Here is a 15,565-nt window from a genome sequence, read left to right as displayed (position 1 = left end):
GACTGTATGGTAGGAGACCCAGGAAGACCCCACTTCTTACCCCGAGCCAAAAAAAAAGCCAGGCTGGAGTTTGCCAAAACTTGCCTAAAACGTTTTGGAAGAATGTTCTCTGGTCAGATGAGACAAAAGTAGAGCTTTTTTGGCAAAGGCATCAACAGAGTTTACAGGAGAAAAAAAAAAGGCATTCAAAGAAAAGAACACTGTCCCTACAGTCAAACATGGCGGAGGTTCCCTGATGTTTTGGGGTTGCTTTGCTGCCTCTGGCACTGGACTGCTTGACCGTGTGCATGGCATTATGAAGTCTGAAGACTACCAACAAATTTTGCAGCATAATGTAGGGCCCAGTGTCAGAAAGCTGGGTCTCCCTCAGAGGTCACGGGTCTTCCAGCAGGACAATGACCCAAAACACACTTCAAAAAGCACTAGAAAATGGTTTGAGAGAAAGCACTGGAGACTTCTAAGGTGGCCAGCAATGAGTCGAGACCTGAATCCCATAGAACACCTGTGGAGAGATCTAAAAATGGCAGTTTGGAGAAGGCACCCTTCAAATATCAGGGACCTGGAGCAGTTTGCCAAAGAAGAATGGTCTAAAATTCCAGCAGAGCATTGTAAGAAGCTCATTGATGGTTACCGGAAGCGGTTGGTCGCAGTTATTTTGGCTAAAGGTTGTGCAACCAAGTATTAGGCTGAGGGTGCTAATACTTTTGTCCGACCCATTTTTGGAGTTTTGTGTGAAATGATCAATGTTTTGCTTTTTGCTTCATTCTCTTTTGTGTTTTTTCATTTAAGACAAATTAAATGAAGATAATACCAAAGAAATTGTGTTTGCAATCATTTTCAGGAAGAAACTGAGTATTATCTGACAGAATTGCAGGGATGTCAATACTTTTGGCCACAACTGTATAATAAAAATCTTGGTCTTTTAGAAACACCAGGCACAAGCTCAACTTCTGAGCCTGCTTGAAAGAGATGGACCTGACATGATGTAATAGTATGTCATGTGTTGTGAATCGGTTAAAGGGACAAGAAAGGACCCAACTTGGCTTAACCCTAAAACAGACAAATGTCTCTGACACGAAAAAGCACATTCAGACAACTTTTTTATTTTTGGGCATAAGCCATCATGGTTTGGAGAGTACGTTTGTGACTTCATGATGTTTAGCATCGTCATTCGCCTTGGTGCTCCTGATTGATAAAATTGTTCATTCATATTCCGCATGCTGTCAACCAGATTCCATTTTTGACCAAGCTATCACCCCATTATGAGCGCATTGTCTGGCATTTACCATAACTGTTTGTGAGGCAACATAAAAATCACCAAAATAATATACTTTACTGGTGTTCTACAGCTATTAGTTTATATAAAGAAGTCATCAAAGGGTTTATACAAAAGTTTAGAAATTGTCTGCTATCCATAGCATAAGGGATAACATCCTGAACCCTGGGGGTTTAACCCCCTCCAATCCAGAGAATGGGGCTCTCAAGCAGTGCGCACGGCCGTGCCATTCATTTTCTATGGCGCTGCCAGATAAAACAAAATACAATGCCTAGCTACCTCCAGCACTCCTCTAGAGAATGAAGGGAACAGAAGCTGCCCTGTCTCGACCTCCACCCCATTCAATAGGGGGCCAGGCAAAGTCCCACTCACTGGATCGATAAGCGGCTCAGTGAGCAGAAAGTTATTCCCTACCATAGAGGATAACTTGAAAACGTGGTACTCGCTTTGAGTTTTGTATTTATTGCCTTTATATTTACAGTGATGGAGGGTTTTAGAAAATGTCATCTAGGCGTCTTGTGAAGGACAACTAGATGAAGGAAGCATCGCTTGTGTACATGGAAGTTCTTTTTGTGCTTGCAGGCCTGTGACATAACAGGTGGTCTATATCTGAAGATCCCACAAGTGAACTCTCTGCTGCAGTATTTATTGGTAAGGTACTCCACACACCCCCAGTGATAGTGCTGTGATCGCACTAATGCATTAATATATATATATATATATATATATATATATATAATTTTTTTTTTTTTTTTTTTAAAGCTATTCTTAAGTCAAACACACAACATTAATGGAGTTGTCCAGTTCTTTTATATTGATGGCCCATCTTTAGGATAGGTCATCAGTATCTGATCGGTGGAGGTGCGACACCCAGTACCCCACTGATCAGCCATTCCTAGTGCTGGTGACATCCTTATGTGCCGAATTGTGGAGCTATTCAGTACAGCTTTGTCAACAAAATGTTGGTCAGGTACTGCACATCTGCCCTCTATTCGAATCAATAGGGGGCAGTACTGGCCGCGGACACTGTGCAGTTGGAAAAACTTTGCTGTATAACTCCACAACTCAGCACGGATGCCACCAGCACCAAGAATAGCTGATTGGTGGGGTACAGGGTGTCACCCCCCCACCAATGCACACAGATACTGATGAATCCCCGACAACCCGCTTTATAGAAACAATCCACATGTGAACCATAAGACATCGTCACCGTTGTCCTCAAGGGGCTCACAATCTAAGTTCCCTCCCAGTATGTCAGCCCATCTTCCAACTCTTCATGCTTCCTGGAACAGGCAGGGACCTGGGCAGTGCTGGAAGAAGAACCACAGAGGTCATGGCTGAACAGTACTCATTGCAAGATGATGTAAATGTAGTCAAGATGAATGGTTTAGTGACCTCTCTAGATTCATCATTTAGAGCAGAAGGTTAAATCTAGCTACATGGAGGGAATGAGCTCTCCTACACCGCAGGAGTCATGGACAAGCAGTATTCATTGCAAGATGGTGGAAATGGAGTGAAGATGATGAATGCAGCGACTTCTCTAGCTGCAGCATTCAGGACTAATATAGCTTATCATTCCAATAATCAAAGCTTGGGAAAGCATTTAAAATGCAGTCCATTTCTTTTAAAGGGGTTGCACACTTCGTAGATATGTTTACCTATTCTTAGGACAAGTCGTCATTATCATTTCTTTGGTGGTCCAACATCCACCACCAGGCATCTTGGGCAACAGCCGTATGTAAACAGTATACAAAGCCAAAATCACACCGCTCCGTACACTGTACTGGCCGTCCTAAGGTGCTGTAGCTCAGTAACTATTGAAGTATATGACAGCTGCAGTACCCAAGAATGACCACTACACAGAGTATGGCGCCATGCTGTTTTGTGTATTTAAACTGTTTACATCCAGTTGCTGCTGCAGCTGCAAAAAGATGATCAGTGGGGTGCAGGGTGTCAGACCGGTACCAATCTGATATCAGTGATCTGTCCTAAGGTTAGGCCATCAATATCTAAGTAGTACTCAGCCCTTTCTTTATTTGTTCAAGTAATATATATATATATACTCTTTCATCACATACTGAGGCCTGTTTTGATTGGAGACTGAAGCCCCACTATATCCCTCACTTTATTTTGGTTGTCATCTCTATTCTTTGTTCATTAGTGGGTTTTCCTCCCTGATCCGGATCAGCGGTCGCAGCTAAACCTTCCCCCTCCTGTTCACGTGGATTACAGGGCAGCATGTTTCTGCCATCGGAATCTGATAGAAATTGGTTATGTTTGTTCTGTCTGCCTATCCAGTAAGTACTAACCAGCTGTAACGTTTCCCTTTGATCAAATACATTGTGGTATATCTAAAGTAGGGTTTTATGGTGCAGAAATTCTCTTTGCCTCTCAGGCCCCCACACTAGACATAACTTATACACCTTTTATCTTAAAGGGGTTGTGCCACCATATAACATAAAGGTAATGCTACATACATAAAGGAAAGAAACCCTTTTATACCTTTTAAAAATGATGTCCCATTCAAATATATGTACCTTTGATGTGTCATACAGCACTGTAGGGTTTGGACCAGGGCTAGGATTACAAAGAGGGGTAGGGAAAGGGTTTAGGCCCTCATACACATGAGATTAATGGCTACCAATACTAGCGGGATTGGCTGCCAGTCTAATGTGTATGGGCACTGAGAGTGCTGATTTTTTTAACAATGTTCATTAGGTGGAATTATTTTTACTTGTTCTTCAGGTGATTGGTGGCCGACTTAGAGGTTGATAGTCAGGAAATAATGTTCCTAGGAATTCTTGTTCCAGATTCGGATTGTCTAAATGTGCTCTTAAGGGGGAAGGGGGGCAAAATACTTCATGTCCCAAGCGCCTGCGTGCCATGCTATGCCATTGTGTACAGGAATTTTTAATCCCTTCCCATCACGACCAATTTTCTTTTTTTCCTCCCCTTCCTAGAGCTATTTCTTTCTCTGGCCACGTATTTTGCAGGACCAGTTGTACTTTTGATTGACAATATTAATTTTACCAGATAGTGTACTGGAAAGCAGAAAAAAAATTCAAAGTTCACTACTTTAGCATTGATGACCAATCCTTAGGCTAGGACGTCAATGTCTGATCGGTTGGGGTCTGACACCCGGCAATCGGCTGTTTTTGGTGATGTCGGAAATGCTCACTTGCAGAGCTGGCCATCTTCTGACAGTGGCCGCTGCTGGGTACTACACATCCGCATCCTATTCAAATCAATAGGAGGCGGATGCACAGTACCCTCCCACAACCAATATCTGAAGATGGCCAGCTCTGCAAGTGAGCATTTATGACCGCCGCTGTCACCAAAAACAGCTGATTGCCGGGTGTCAGACCCCAACCGATCAGACATTGATGTCCTATCCTAAGGATAGGTCATCAATGCTGAAGTAGTGGACAACCTCACTTACTCCAGTCTCGTACTGTTTTATATTCACTGTATTTTTTTTCTTGTCTCTTTTTTTTCTTCAGTATTCTGTAATTTCAGTCCCATCTGCACAACCTGCGAGTAAGTAGTGTGAATGATGCTCATATCTAGCACACATTGGCTTTAAAATAGGACGGATCGGGGTGCCAATAATAAACACTTATGACTGCCATTCAGCAACAACTGAGCACAATAACTTCTAGATCTAAAACCCAACCTAAACCTTGAGTTACAAAATCACAAGTACCCATGATGAGCTAATATTCCAGAATTATGTCCGCCACAGAGCCCTTATAATACAATGCACTTTTCTTTTCCATGGTGTCGCACTGATCTCTTTCCTACTGTGGGAAAACCATCTGGTCCTGCACCAATCTCTCCAATTAGTTAATCACTAGAGAAATGTGTCATGTAGGAGCAGTCTGTAATGGTATGCACAATGTCCATAATCATTAGTCATTTTGGGATCATGGGAGCACTCGATCTGGCAGAATTTAACATTTTACAGGTTTTCGAATGACCATAGTGTACGGTATATTTTATTATTTTAAACTCTTACAAAACGACATTAATTCCACTGCACTTTACAGACATTTTCGTCACTTTCCCCAATGGGGCTCACAATCTCTAAATTCCCTATCAGTATGTCTTTGGAATGTGGGAGGAAACCCACACAAAATTTGGGGGAACATATGAATTCCTTGCCGATGTTGTTACTCATTTATACAGTATAGCGCCATTAATTCCACAGCGCTTTACAGACATTATTGACACTGTCCCCGATGGGGCTCACAATCTAAATTCCCTATAAGTATGTCTTTGGAATGTGGGAGGAAACCCACACAGACACAGGGAGAACATACAAACTTCTTGCAGATGTTGGTTATCTCTAAGTTAGCAGTTCATTCACACAAATTACCATATTTGTGGTCTTAATATTCCTAAAAATGAAAGCACATATGACAATATCATATATATATGTCATGTCGACTGCTTAGATACATTAAACAGGGAGCAAGATCCTTTTCTGGACATCTTCAGAAGTGGCGTATAGTTTAACGAGACACAGAGGAAGAAAAAGCACAGTTGGCAAAGCTACGTCAAGTATTCTTACACATCTCCAGTTTATTGACCATTATTATTAAGACCCTTTTAAATAACATATCATAGTCTGCGATATCGGGAGGTACAAAAAGTATATGAAAGTTACTTTGTGAAATTGGAGAATTAGCGATGGTACAACACTGGAAATTATAAGGCTAAGTTCGTATAAAGCATATAAAAAAATTGTCCAATTTTCATCCTGAAAACAGATGATTTTTCTTCTGTCTTGGCATCTGTTTTCATACATCAGCAGTTACGTTTACAAGACCAAATGCAGTTTCCTCTGTTAAAGAATTGCAATGTAAAAATCTGTTGCTCTACGGTAGATCCATTAGGGATCCAATTTATTTGCGCACCCATAGACTTGAATAGGTGATTCTCATCTGAAATACAGAAAAAACTAGTGCATGCTGCAATTTTTTTTTCACGCCTGACATTCGGCCTATGAAAAGGAAAATGCTCACCTGACCAGCCCTATTGAATAACATCGGTGTGAGTGCTGTCCTTTCTTCTTTTCACAGTACTCTGAATGAAATTATGGCCGTGCGATCGTATCCCAACTCTGTAAATTTGCCTTCTCTACGTCTTGTCCTGAATGTCCACATTGTCTTACAGTGACTTTCAGATGATTTGAGCTAAAGAAATTTTCACTATTTATTTGCTCAAAATTCTTTTAACCTAGAATGTCCTTTCTTAGAATTATTATATACACTCACATTCGTGTTTTGCATTCAGTTTAAAAAAAAAAACTACTAATGTGTCTGTCTCTTTACAGAACTGCCTTCAAGATCTCATTGCCTCCGGTGATGAAGGCAAAGAAGAAGAAATTAAAACCTTTGTTTTAAGGAGGAGGATTGGTTGCTTTGCAAATTACAACAAGACGTAAATGAACTTCTCAGACCTTCTTTAATTATTAACACTAGATCATATTTTAACCACACAGTATCAAACAGGAAAGCCATAATTCACTCGTCACAAAGAAAGCGACATGGCAACAAAGGAGTTGTGGCAGGAGGTGCTCAAATTCGGCAGATACCTGCACAAGTCATAAGAACTCTCTTACGGATAATTCCAAGAGTTTATAAATCATACACAGTATTGTGTTTTATATCAACAAGAACATTGCTCTTTGCAATATTTTTATTTGCTTCCGTTATTTATACACGCACAATTTTTGTAAAAAAAAAAAAAAAAATGAAAAAATAAAAAATGTGGACAATTTTATGTGTTATATGTGCATATCATACGTATGTAAAGAATTTTACTGAATAAGAAAAGAACAATATGAAACCGTCAAGTTTATCTTAAGAAGCACTCCAATCAAAGTTTTTATCCTCTTGATTTATTGCAATCATCATATTATATAGCACTGTGTACTTACAATTTGAGACGAGGACAGCTTACGCTGAGTTGACTTTTTCTTTAGAGTGGACCCTCGGGGTCGTGGCACCCACCCACCTAGGGTGAGCTGACCTTGTGAGGACCCACCTCCTATACAGGGAGTGTCAGGGGCAAGACCAAGGGGGTGAGCCACCACGACTGCTGGCACCAGACGGCCGGCTCAGGTAGACACTAGGTACGAGTGTCTGACGACAAGGACGTGCAGGAAACAAAACAAGACGTAAGTTCAAGGTATCTTCATTAAGACAAGTTCAGGATAACATTCAGTGCAAAACGTGATAACAAGCAAACACGGCAAGGTGCGTACGTGGCACACCAAGGTCCATGGAATAGTACGTGCTAGAAGGCAAGCCTGGTTACCGGCAAGAACATGATGGCATCGAACTCCGGACAGCTGGCAGGGATCATGGCGTCAGGCTGTAGACTTCATGCTTACGATCTCTGGCAGTGATGGCAGGTTCCGGGATTCCAGCAGGCAAACCAGGGTACAGGCAATGAGGCACGACAGATCTCCAGACATTGTGCGTGTTAGGGAGCACGCCGAGGTCCAAGGCAAGATTCCAGGCAGGGTGCATGCTAGGGGCACACCAGGGTCCAGTGCAAGGCAAGGTGCGTGTGTAGGGACACGCCAGGTTCAATGTGCAATGTACGGTGTGTGTGTAGGGGACACGCCAGGGATCAAAGTTCAACATACAAGACAGGATGCGTGTGTAGAGACACGCCAAGGCACAAGGCAGAGTCCTGCGCGTGCAGAGGGGCACGCCAGGGTCGGTGTTAAAAGCAGAGTCCTGCGCGTGCAGAATACAGACTGGGACCTGTGCGTGCGAGAGGGCACGACAGGGTACATGGCAAGACCTGCGCATACTTTTACAGAAGCACGGGGAGGTATGCCACCGGGCAGGCGAGGACCTGCGCGTGCTAAAAGAAGCACGGAGAGCACAGTGCAGAGACAGCGTAGGTGCAAGGAAGCGCAGACAGCACGGCAGGGGCACTGGCTAGCTGGACGCGCTGCAGCACAAACAGGCGGGTAAGACTCCAGCGAACCCGACTGGGGCATAACAGGCGACAGCTGTCACTGACCGACGAGCACGGCTGAGGCACAAGCAGGAGGCTAGGAAGGCTAGGCGCATGCAAAGGGCACACGGAGAAACAAGGCAAGGCTAGACAGAGTACGGAACATGGAGCAGAACATAGGCAGAAACACAGAGCCAGGTCAGAGCGAGAACAGAGCTAGCAGCGGAGCGTAGGCCGAAGCCCAGAGCCGGGTCAAGGGAGAACCTTGAGACTAGCGTGGAAATATGCAAGAGAGCACCAGAGGTAAGAGAGGAGGAATGGTGCGTGTGCCAGGAGGCACTACAGAGCACCATACCTCCTCTCTTACCTCTGGTGCTCTCTTGCACATTTCCACGCTAGTCTCAAGGTTCTCCCTTGACTCGGCTCTGAGCTTCGGCCTACGCTCCGCTGCTAGCTCTGTTCGCGCTCTGACCTGGCTCTGTGTTTCTGCCTATGTTCCGCTCCATTTTCCATACTCTGTCTAGCCTTGCCTTGTTTCTCCGTGTACCCTTTGCATGCGCCTGGCCTTCCTAGCCTCCTGCTTGTGCCTCAGCCGTGCTCGTCGGTCAGTGACAGCTGTGTCGCCTGCTATGCCCCAGTCGGGTTCGCTGGAGTCTTACCCGCCTGTTTGTGCTGCAGCCCGTCCAGCTAGCCAGTGCCCCAGCCGTGCTCTGTGCTTCCTTGCACCTACGCTGTCTCTGTACTGTGCTCTCCGTGCTTAGCACACGCAGGGTCTCGCCTGCCCCGTGGCATACCTCCCCGTGCTTCTGTAAAAGTACGCGCAGGTCTTGCCATGTACCCTGTCGTGCCCTCTCGCACGCACAGGCCTTATTCTGTACTCTGTCCCTGTCGTGGTAACACCGACCCCGGCGTGCCCCTCTGCACGCGCAGGACTCTGCCTTGAACCTGACCCTGGCGTGTCCCTCTGCACGTGCAGGACTCTGCCTTGTACCCGGACCCTGGCGTGCTCCTCTGCACGCGCAGGACTCTGCCTTGAACTATGACCTTGGCGTGCCCTCTGCACGCGCAGGACTCTGTCTTGTACCTTGGCGTGTCTCTACACATGCATCCTGTCTTGTATGTTGAACTTTGATCCCTGGCGTGTCCCCTACCCACACACCGTACCTTGCACGTTGAACCTGGCGTGTCCCTACACACGCACCTTGCCCTGGACCCTGGGGTGCCCCTAGCACGCACCCTGCCTGGAAACTTGCCTTGGACCTCGGCGTGTTCCCTAACACGCACCATGTCTGGAGATCTGTCGTGCCTGTACCCTGGTTTGCCTGCTGGATTCCCGGAACCTGCCATCACTGCCAGAGATCGTAAGTATGAAGTCTACAGCCTGACGCCATGATCCCTGCCAGCTGTCCGGAGTCCGATGCCATCGTGTCCTTGCCGGTAACCAGGCTTGCCTTCTAGCACGTACTATTCCATGGACCTTGGCGTGCCACGCACGCACCTTGCCGTGTTTGCTTGTTATCACGTTTCGTACTGAATGTTATCCTGAACTTGTCTTAATGAAGATACCTTGAACTTACGTCTTGTCTTGTTTCCTGCACGTCCATGTCATCAGACACTCGTACCTAGTGTCTACCTGAGCCGGCCGTCTGGTACCAGCAGTCGTGGTGCCTCACCCCCTTGGTCTTGCCCCTGACACTCCCTGTATAGGGGGTGGGTCCTCACAAGGTCAGCTCGCCCTAGGTGGGTGGGTGCCACGACCCAGAGGGTCCACTCTAAAGAAAAAGTCGACTCAGCGTAAGCTGACCTCGTCTCAGAATACTCAGGCATAACAGACATGGCGGGCATGACACAATTGCTCATTTTGCCTTTCTACCCAGCTAATTCTCTTTTCCATTAGGTCTATTACATCACGTGATGAAAAACTGACTAGCTGAATCCATCTAAGCTCTATGTAGAAATAGAAAGTCTTTTTTCCCATCATGAGTCACTGCAAAAGTTCCTGGCATGGGGGCAGAGTGAGCAGCTGGGTCAGGAGATGAAGAGGGGAATGATAAATGCAGGTAAAAGAGATTTCCTGTTTCTACATAGAGCAGAGAAAAGAGAAGAATTAGCTGGGTAGAATGGCAAAATGAGCAATTGTAAGTACACATTGCTATATAATATGATGAGAAATATGTTAAGAGAATATTAACTTTCATGGGAGGAGTGCTTCTTTAACCCCTTCCTGACATCAGACATACTATCCCGTCCATGGGACCCGGGCCCCTATGCCCATGGATGGGATAGTATGTCTAGCGCGATCAGCGGCGCCCACGTGGTGAGCGCCGCTGATCGCGGCCGGGTGTCAGCTGATTATCACAGCTGACACCCGGCACTATGTGTCAGGGGCGGTCACGGACCGCCCCCGACACGTTAACCCCTTGCACACCGCGATCAAACATGATCGCGGTGTAGCGGGAGTTAAAGGGACGCATCGGCAGGGAGGGGGCTCCCTCTGTGCTTCCCTGAGCCCCCCACGGCAGCGCAATGTGCAGCGCAATGTGCAGCGCTGCTGCGGGGGACTCCTTTCCTCCAGACCCCCGGATCCAAGATGGCGACGGGGGCCTGGAGGAAACTGGCTTCCTCAGTGCCTGCAAAGCGCATGCATGAGGAAGCCTTGTGCACTGCCTGTGACAGATTGCTGATCTGTCACAGTGATCTGTGATGTGACAGATCAGCGATCTGTCACAGGACAGTGATGTCCCACCTGGGACTATGTAATAAAGTAAAAAAAAAATTAAAAAAAAGTGTAAAAATAATTTTAAAAAAATCGCCAAATAAATTAGTAAAAAAAAAAAAAAAATATTCCCCAATAAATTCATTTTTTGAAAATAAAAAAAACCCAAAACAATAAAAGTACACATATTAGGTATCGCCGCGTCCGTAACGACCCGCCCTATAAAACTGTCCCATTAGTTAACCCCTTTAGCGAACCCCTAAAAAATTAAAAATAAAAAACGAAGCAAAAAATAATGATTTATTATCATACCGCCAAACAAAAAGTGTAATAACGCGCGATCAAAAAGACGCATATAAATATCCATGGTACCGCTGAAAACGTCATCTTGTCCCGCAAAAAACGAGCCGCCACACAGCATCATCAGCGAAAAAATTAAAAAGTTATAGCTCGCAGAATAAAGCGATGCAAAAGTAATTATTTTTTATATAAAATAGTTTTCATTGCATAAAAGCGCCAAAACATAAAAAAACGACCTAAATGAGGTATCGCTGTAACCGTACTGACCCGAAGAATAAAACCGCTTTATCAATTTTACCGCACGCGGAACGGTGTAAACGCACTCCCCCAAAAGAAATTCATGAAACGCTGGTTTTTGTTCATTCTGCGTCCCAAAAATCGGAATAAAAAGCGATCAAAAAATGTCACATGCCCGAAAATGGTACCAATAAAAACGTCAACTCGTCCCGCAAAAAATAAGACCTCACATGACTCGGTGGGTCAAAATACAGAAAAATTATAGCTCTCAATATGTGGTGATGCAAAAACTATTTTTACAATAAAAAGCGTCTTTTAGCATGCGACAGCTGCCAAAAATAAAAACCGCCATAAATAGTAAATCAAACCCCCCCGTTATCACCCCCTTAGTTAGGGAAAAATAATAAAATTAAAAAAATGTATTTCCATTTTTCCATTAGGGTTAGGGCTTGGGTTAGGGCTGAGATTAGGGTTAGGGGTGTGTTGGGGTTCGGGTTGGAGTTAGAATTGGGGGTTTCCACTGTTTGGGCACATCAGGGGCTCTCCAAATGCAACATTGCGTCTGATCTCAATTCCAGCCAATTCTGAGTTGAAAAAGTCCTATGGTGCTTCTTCCCTTCCAAGCTCTGCCATGCGCCCAAACAGTGTTTTACCCCCACATGTAGGGTATCAGCCTACTCAGGACAAATTGCAAAACAATTTTTGGGGTCCAATTTCTCCTGTTACCCTTAGGAAAATAAAAAATTGGGGGCAAAAATATCATTTTTGTGGAAAAAAATGATTTTTTTATTTTCACGTCCGAGCGTTATAAACTTCTGTGAAGCACTTGGGGGTTCAAAGTGCTCACCACACATCTAGATAGGTTCCGTGGGGGGGTCTAGTGTCCAAAATGGGGTCACTTGTTGGGAGTTTCAATAGTTTAGGTACATCAGGGGCTCTCCAAACGCACATGACACCCGCAGACCATTCCATCAAAGTCTGCATTCCAAAACGTCACTACTTCCCTTCCGAGACCCGACGTGTGCCCATACAGTAGGTTTCTCCCACATATGGGGTGTTATCGTACTCGGGACAAATTGGACAACAACTTTTGGGGTTCAATTTCTCCTGTTACCCTTGGGAAAATAAAAAAATTGGGGACTAATTGATCATGTTTGTGGAAAAAATACAATTTTTTTATTTTCATGCCCTGGCATTATAAACTTCTGTGAAGCCCTTGGGGGTTCAAAGTGCTCACCTCACATCTAGATAAGTTCCTTAGGGGGTCTAGTTTTCAAAATGGGGTCATTTGTGGGGAGTTTCCACTGTTTAGGTACATTAGGGGCTCTCCAAAGGCAACATGACACCCGCAGACCATTCCATCAATGTCTGCATTCCAAAACGTCACTACTTCCCTTCCGATCCCCGACGTGTGCCCATACAGTAGTTTTCTCCCACATATGGGGTATCAGCATACTCAGGACAAATTGGAGAACAACTTTTGGGGTCCAATTTCTCCTGTTACCCTTGGGAAAATAAAAAAATGGTGACTAAAAGATCATGTTTGTGGAAAAAATACGAATTTTTTATTTTCACGCCCGGGCGATATAAACTTCTGTGAAGCCCTTGGGGGTTCAAAGTGCTCACCACACATCTAGATAAGTTCCTTGGGGGGTCTAGTTTCCAAAATGGTGTCATTTGTGGGGGGTTTCCACTGTTTAGGTACATCAGGGGTTTTCCAATCGCGACATGGTGTCCGATCTCAATTCCAGCCAAAAACGTCAAATGGCGCTGCTTCCCTTCCGAGCTCTGCCATGCGCCCAAATAGTGGTTTACCCCCACATGTGGGGTATCAGCGTACTCAGGACAAATTGCACAATAACTTTTAGGGTGCTGTTACCCTTGGAAAAATAAGAATTGAGGGTGAAAAGATCATTTTTGTGGAAAAAATATGATTATTTAATTGTACGGCTTTATGTTATAAACTTCTGTGAAGCCCTTGTGGGTTCAAAGTTCTCACCACACATCTAGATAAGTTCCTTAGGGGGTCTAGTTTCCAAAATGGTGTCATTTGTGGGGGGTTTCCACTGTTTAGGTACATCAGGGGTTTTCCAATCGCAACATGGTGTCCGATCTCAATTCCAGCCAAAAACGTCAAATGGCGCTGCTTCCCTTCCGAGCTCTGCCATGCGCCCAAATAGTGGTTTACCCCCACATGTGGGGTATCAGCATACTCAGGACAAATTGCACAATAACTTTTAGGGTCCTGTTACCCTTGGGAAAATAAAAATTGGGGTGAAAAGATCATTTTTGTGGAAAAAATATGATTTTTTAATTGTACCGCTGTACGTTATAAACTTCTGTAAAGCCCTTGTGGGTTCAAAGTTCTCACCACATATCTAGATAAGTTCCTTGGGGGGTCTAGTTTCCAAAATGGGGTCAATTGTAGGGGGTTTCCACTGTTTAGGTACATCAGGGACTCTCCAAACGTGACATGGCGTCCGATCTGAATTCCAGCCAATTTTGCATTGAAAAAGTCAAACGGCGCTCCTTCCATTCTGAGCTCTGCCATGCGCCGAAACAGTCGTTTCCCCCCACAAATCAGGTATCAGCGTACTCAGGACAAATTGCACATTAACTTTTGCAGTCCAATTTCTCCTGTTACCCTTGGTAAAATAAAAAAATTGAACCTGAAGTATTTTTTTTGTGAAAAAAAGTTAGATGTTCATTTTTTTTTTAAATATTCAAAAAAATTCCTGTGACGCACCTAAAGGGTTAATAAACTTCTTGAATGTGGTTTTGAGCACCTTAAGGGGTGCAGTTTTTAGAATGGTGTTACTTTTGGGTATTTTCTATCATATAGACCCCTCAAAGTGGCTTCAAATGTGATGTGGTCCTAAAAATAAAATGGTGTTGTAAAAATGAGAAATCGCTGGTCAACTTTTAACCCTTATAACTTCCTAACAAAAAAAAATTTTGGTTCCAAAATTGTGCTGATGTAAAGTAAACATGTGGGAAATGTTAGTTATCAAGTTTTTTGTGTGCCGTATCTCTGTGATTTAAAGGCATAAAAATTCAAAGTTGGAAAATTGCGAAATTTTCAAAATTTTTGCCACATTTCCGTTTTTTTCACAAATAAACGCAAGTTATTTGAATGAAATTTTACCACTAACATGAAGTACAATATGTCACGAGAAAACATTGTCAGAATCACCGGGATCCATAGAAGCGTTCCAGAGTTATGACCTCATAAAGGTACAGTGGTCAGAATTGTAAAAATTGGCCCGGTCATGAACGTGCAAACCACCCTTGGAGGTGAAGGGGTTAAAAAGGACCTTTCACAAAATTTTGGGTCCGTAATGTTTTTTTTAATTATTTTTTCTGTTCTGTTATGGAGATTAGAGTAAATTTATTTATCGTTTAACATTTTGGTTTATTTCAGACAAGATCATGGGTGTACACTCTCCACCCTCTGATGCTGCCCAATCATAACAATGCCTGTGAAAAGCATATACCCACAGTTCTGACGTAAATAAAGCGGACAGAGTGGTGTGGTCAGAACTACATCAACACAGTCATCTGACACTTTGTTTCACATGACCATGCAGAACAAGCCTCCACTAGAAGCGTCACTAACCGAAACGCCGTTAACAGAGCTTCCTGTCAGTGACTGGCTGCCGGCAGAGATGTGCACAGCATCAAAGCTATGAGAAATGAACAGCAGCTGGCGACTCAGGATGTCAGCAGGGTTGCCCACTTTACTTTTTTTATTTTTTCTGGACAACTCATCAAAAAAATCTGACAATTCTTTGTGTACACTGTGCATAGTCAGAAAGCTGCCAATCAGTGGTGGGCATGGGGTTATAAAGAGCTCAGGAGTATGGAGGACTACATGGCAGCAGGTTTACTTGTGCTTTAGTGATAATCTCCTGCTTATAAAACACTGATTTTATTGAAACCGCAACAAGCAGCCCAGTAAATGATGAATCTCTGGAATCAGGTTATCTGCCCTTACATCATACTGCTCTCAGATTTGCTGGAAAAAAAACCTGCTGACAGATTCCCAACTATTTGACACCTAG

At 44.1% G+C, this 15,565-nt stretch overlaps 1 protein-coding gene across 3 annotated transcripts in view; it reads left to right on the top strand.

The window, feature by feature from the left end:
• GTF2H3 (general transcription factor IIH subunit 3) overlaps positions 1–7,060 on the top strand; it is a 32,971-nt gene extending 25,911 nt beyond the window's left edge. For all 3 annotated transcript variants that reach the window (XM_073586099.1, XM_073586100.1, XM_073586101.1), the window contains exons 10-13: positions 1,859–1,927; positions 3,438–3,573; positions 4,777–4,813; positions 6,612–7,060. In XM_073586099.1, coding sequence (XP_073442200.1) covers positions 1,859–1,927; positions 3,438–3,573; positions 4,777–4,813; positions 6,612–6,681 — 312 coding nt within the window. In that variant the 3' untranslated portion in view covers positions 6,682–7,060. The remainder of the gene's footprint in view (positions 1–1,858; positions 1,928–3,437; positions 3,574–4,776; positions 4,814–6,611) is intronic.
• The last annotated feature ends 8,505 nt before the right edge of the window (positions 7,061–15,565 follow it).

This window comes from Dendrobates tinctorius, unplaced genomic scaffold (assembly GCF_039654945.1).
Source record: "Dendrobates tinctorius isolate UK_male_01 unplaced genomic scaffold, ASM3965494v1 ptg000090l, whole genome shotgun sequence".
Classification (NCBI taxonomy): Eukaryota; Metazoa; Chordata; class Amphibia; order Anura; family Dendrobatidae; genus Dendrobates; species Dendrobates tinctorius.
This window is presented reverse-complemented; position numbering and strand designations above follow the sequence as displayed.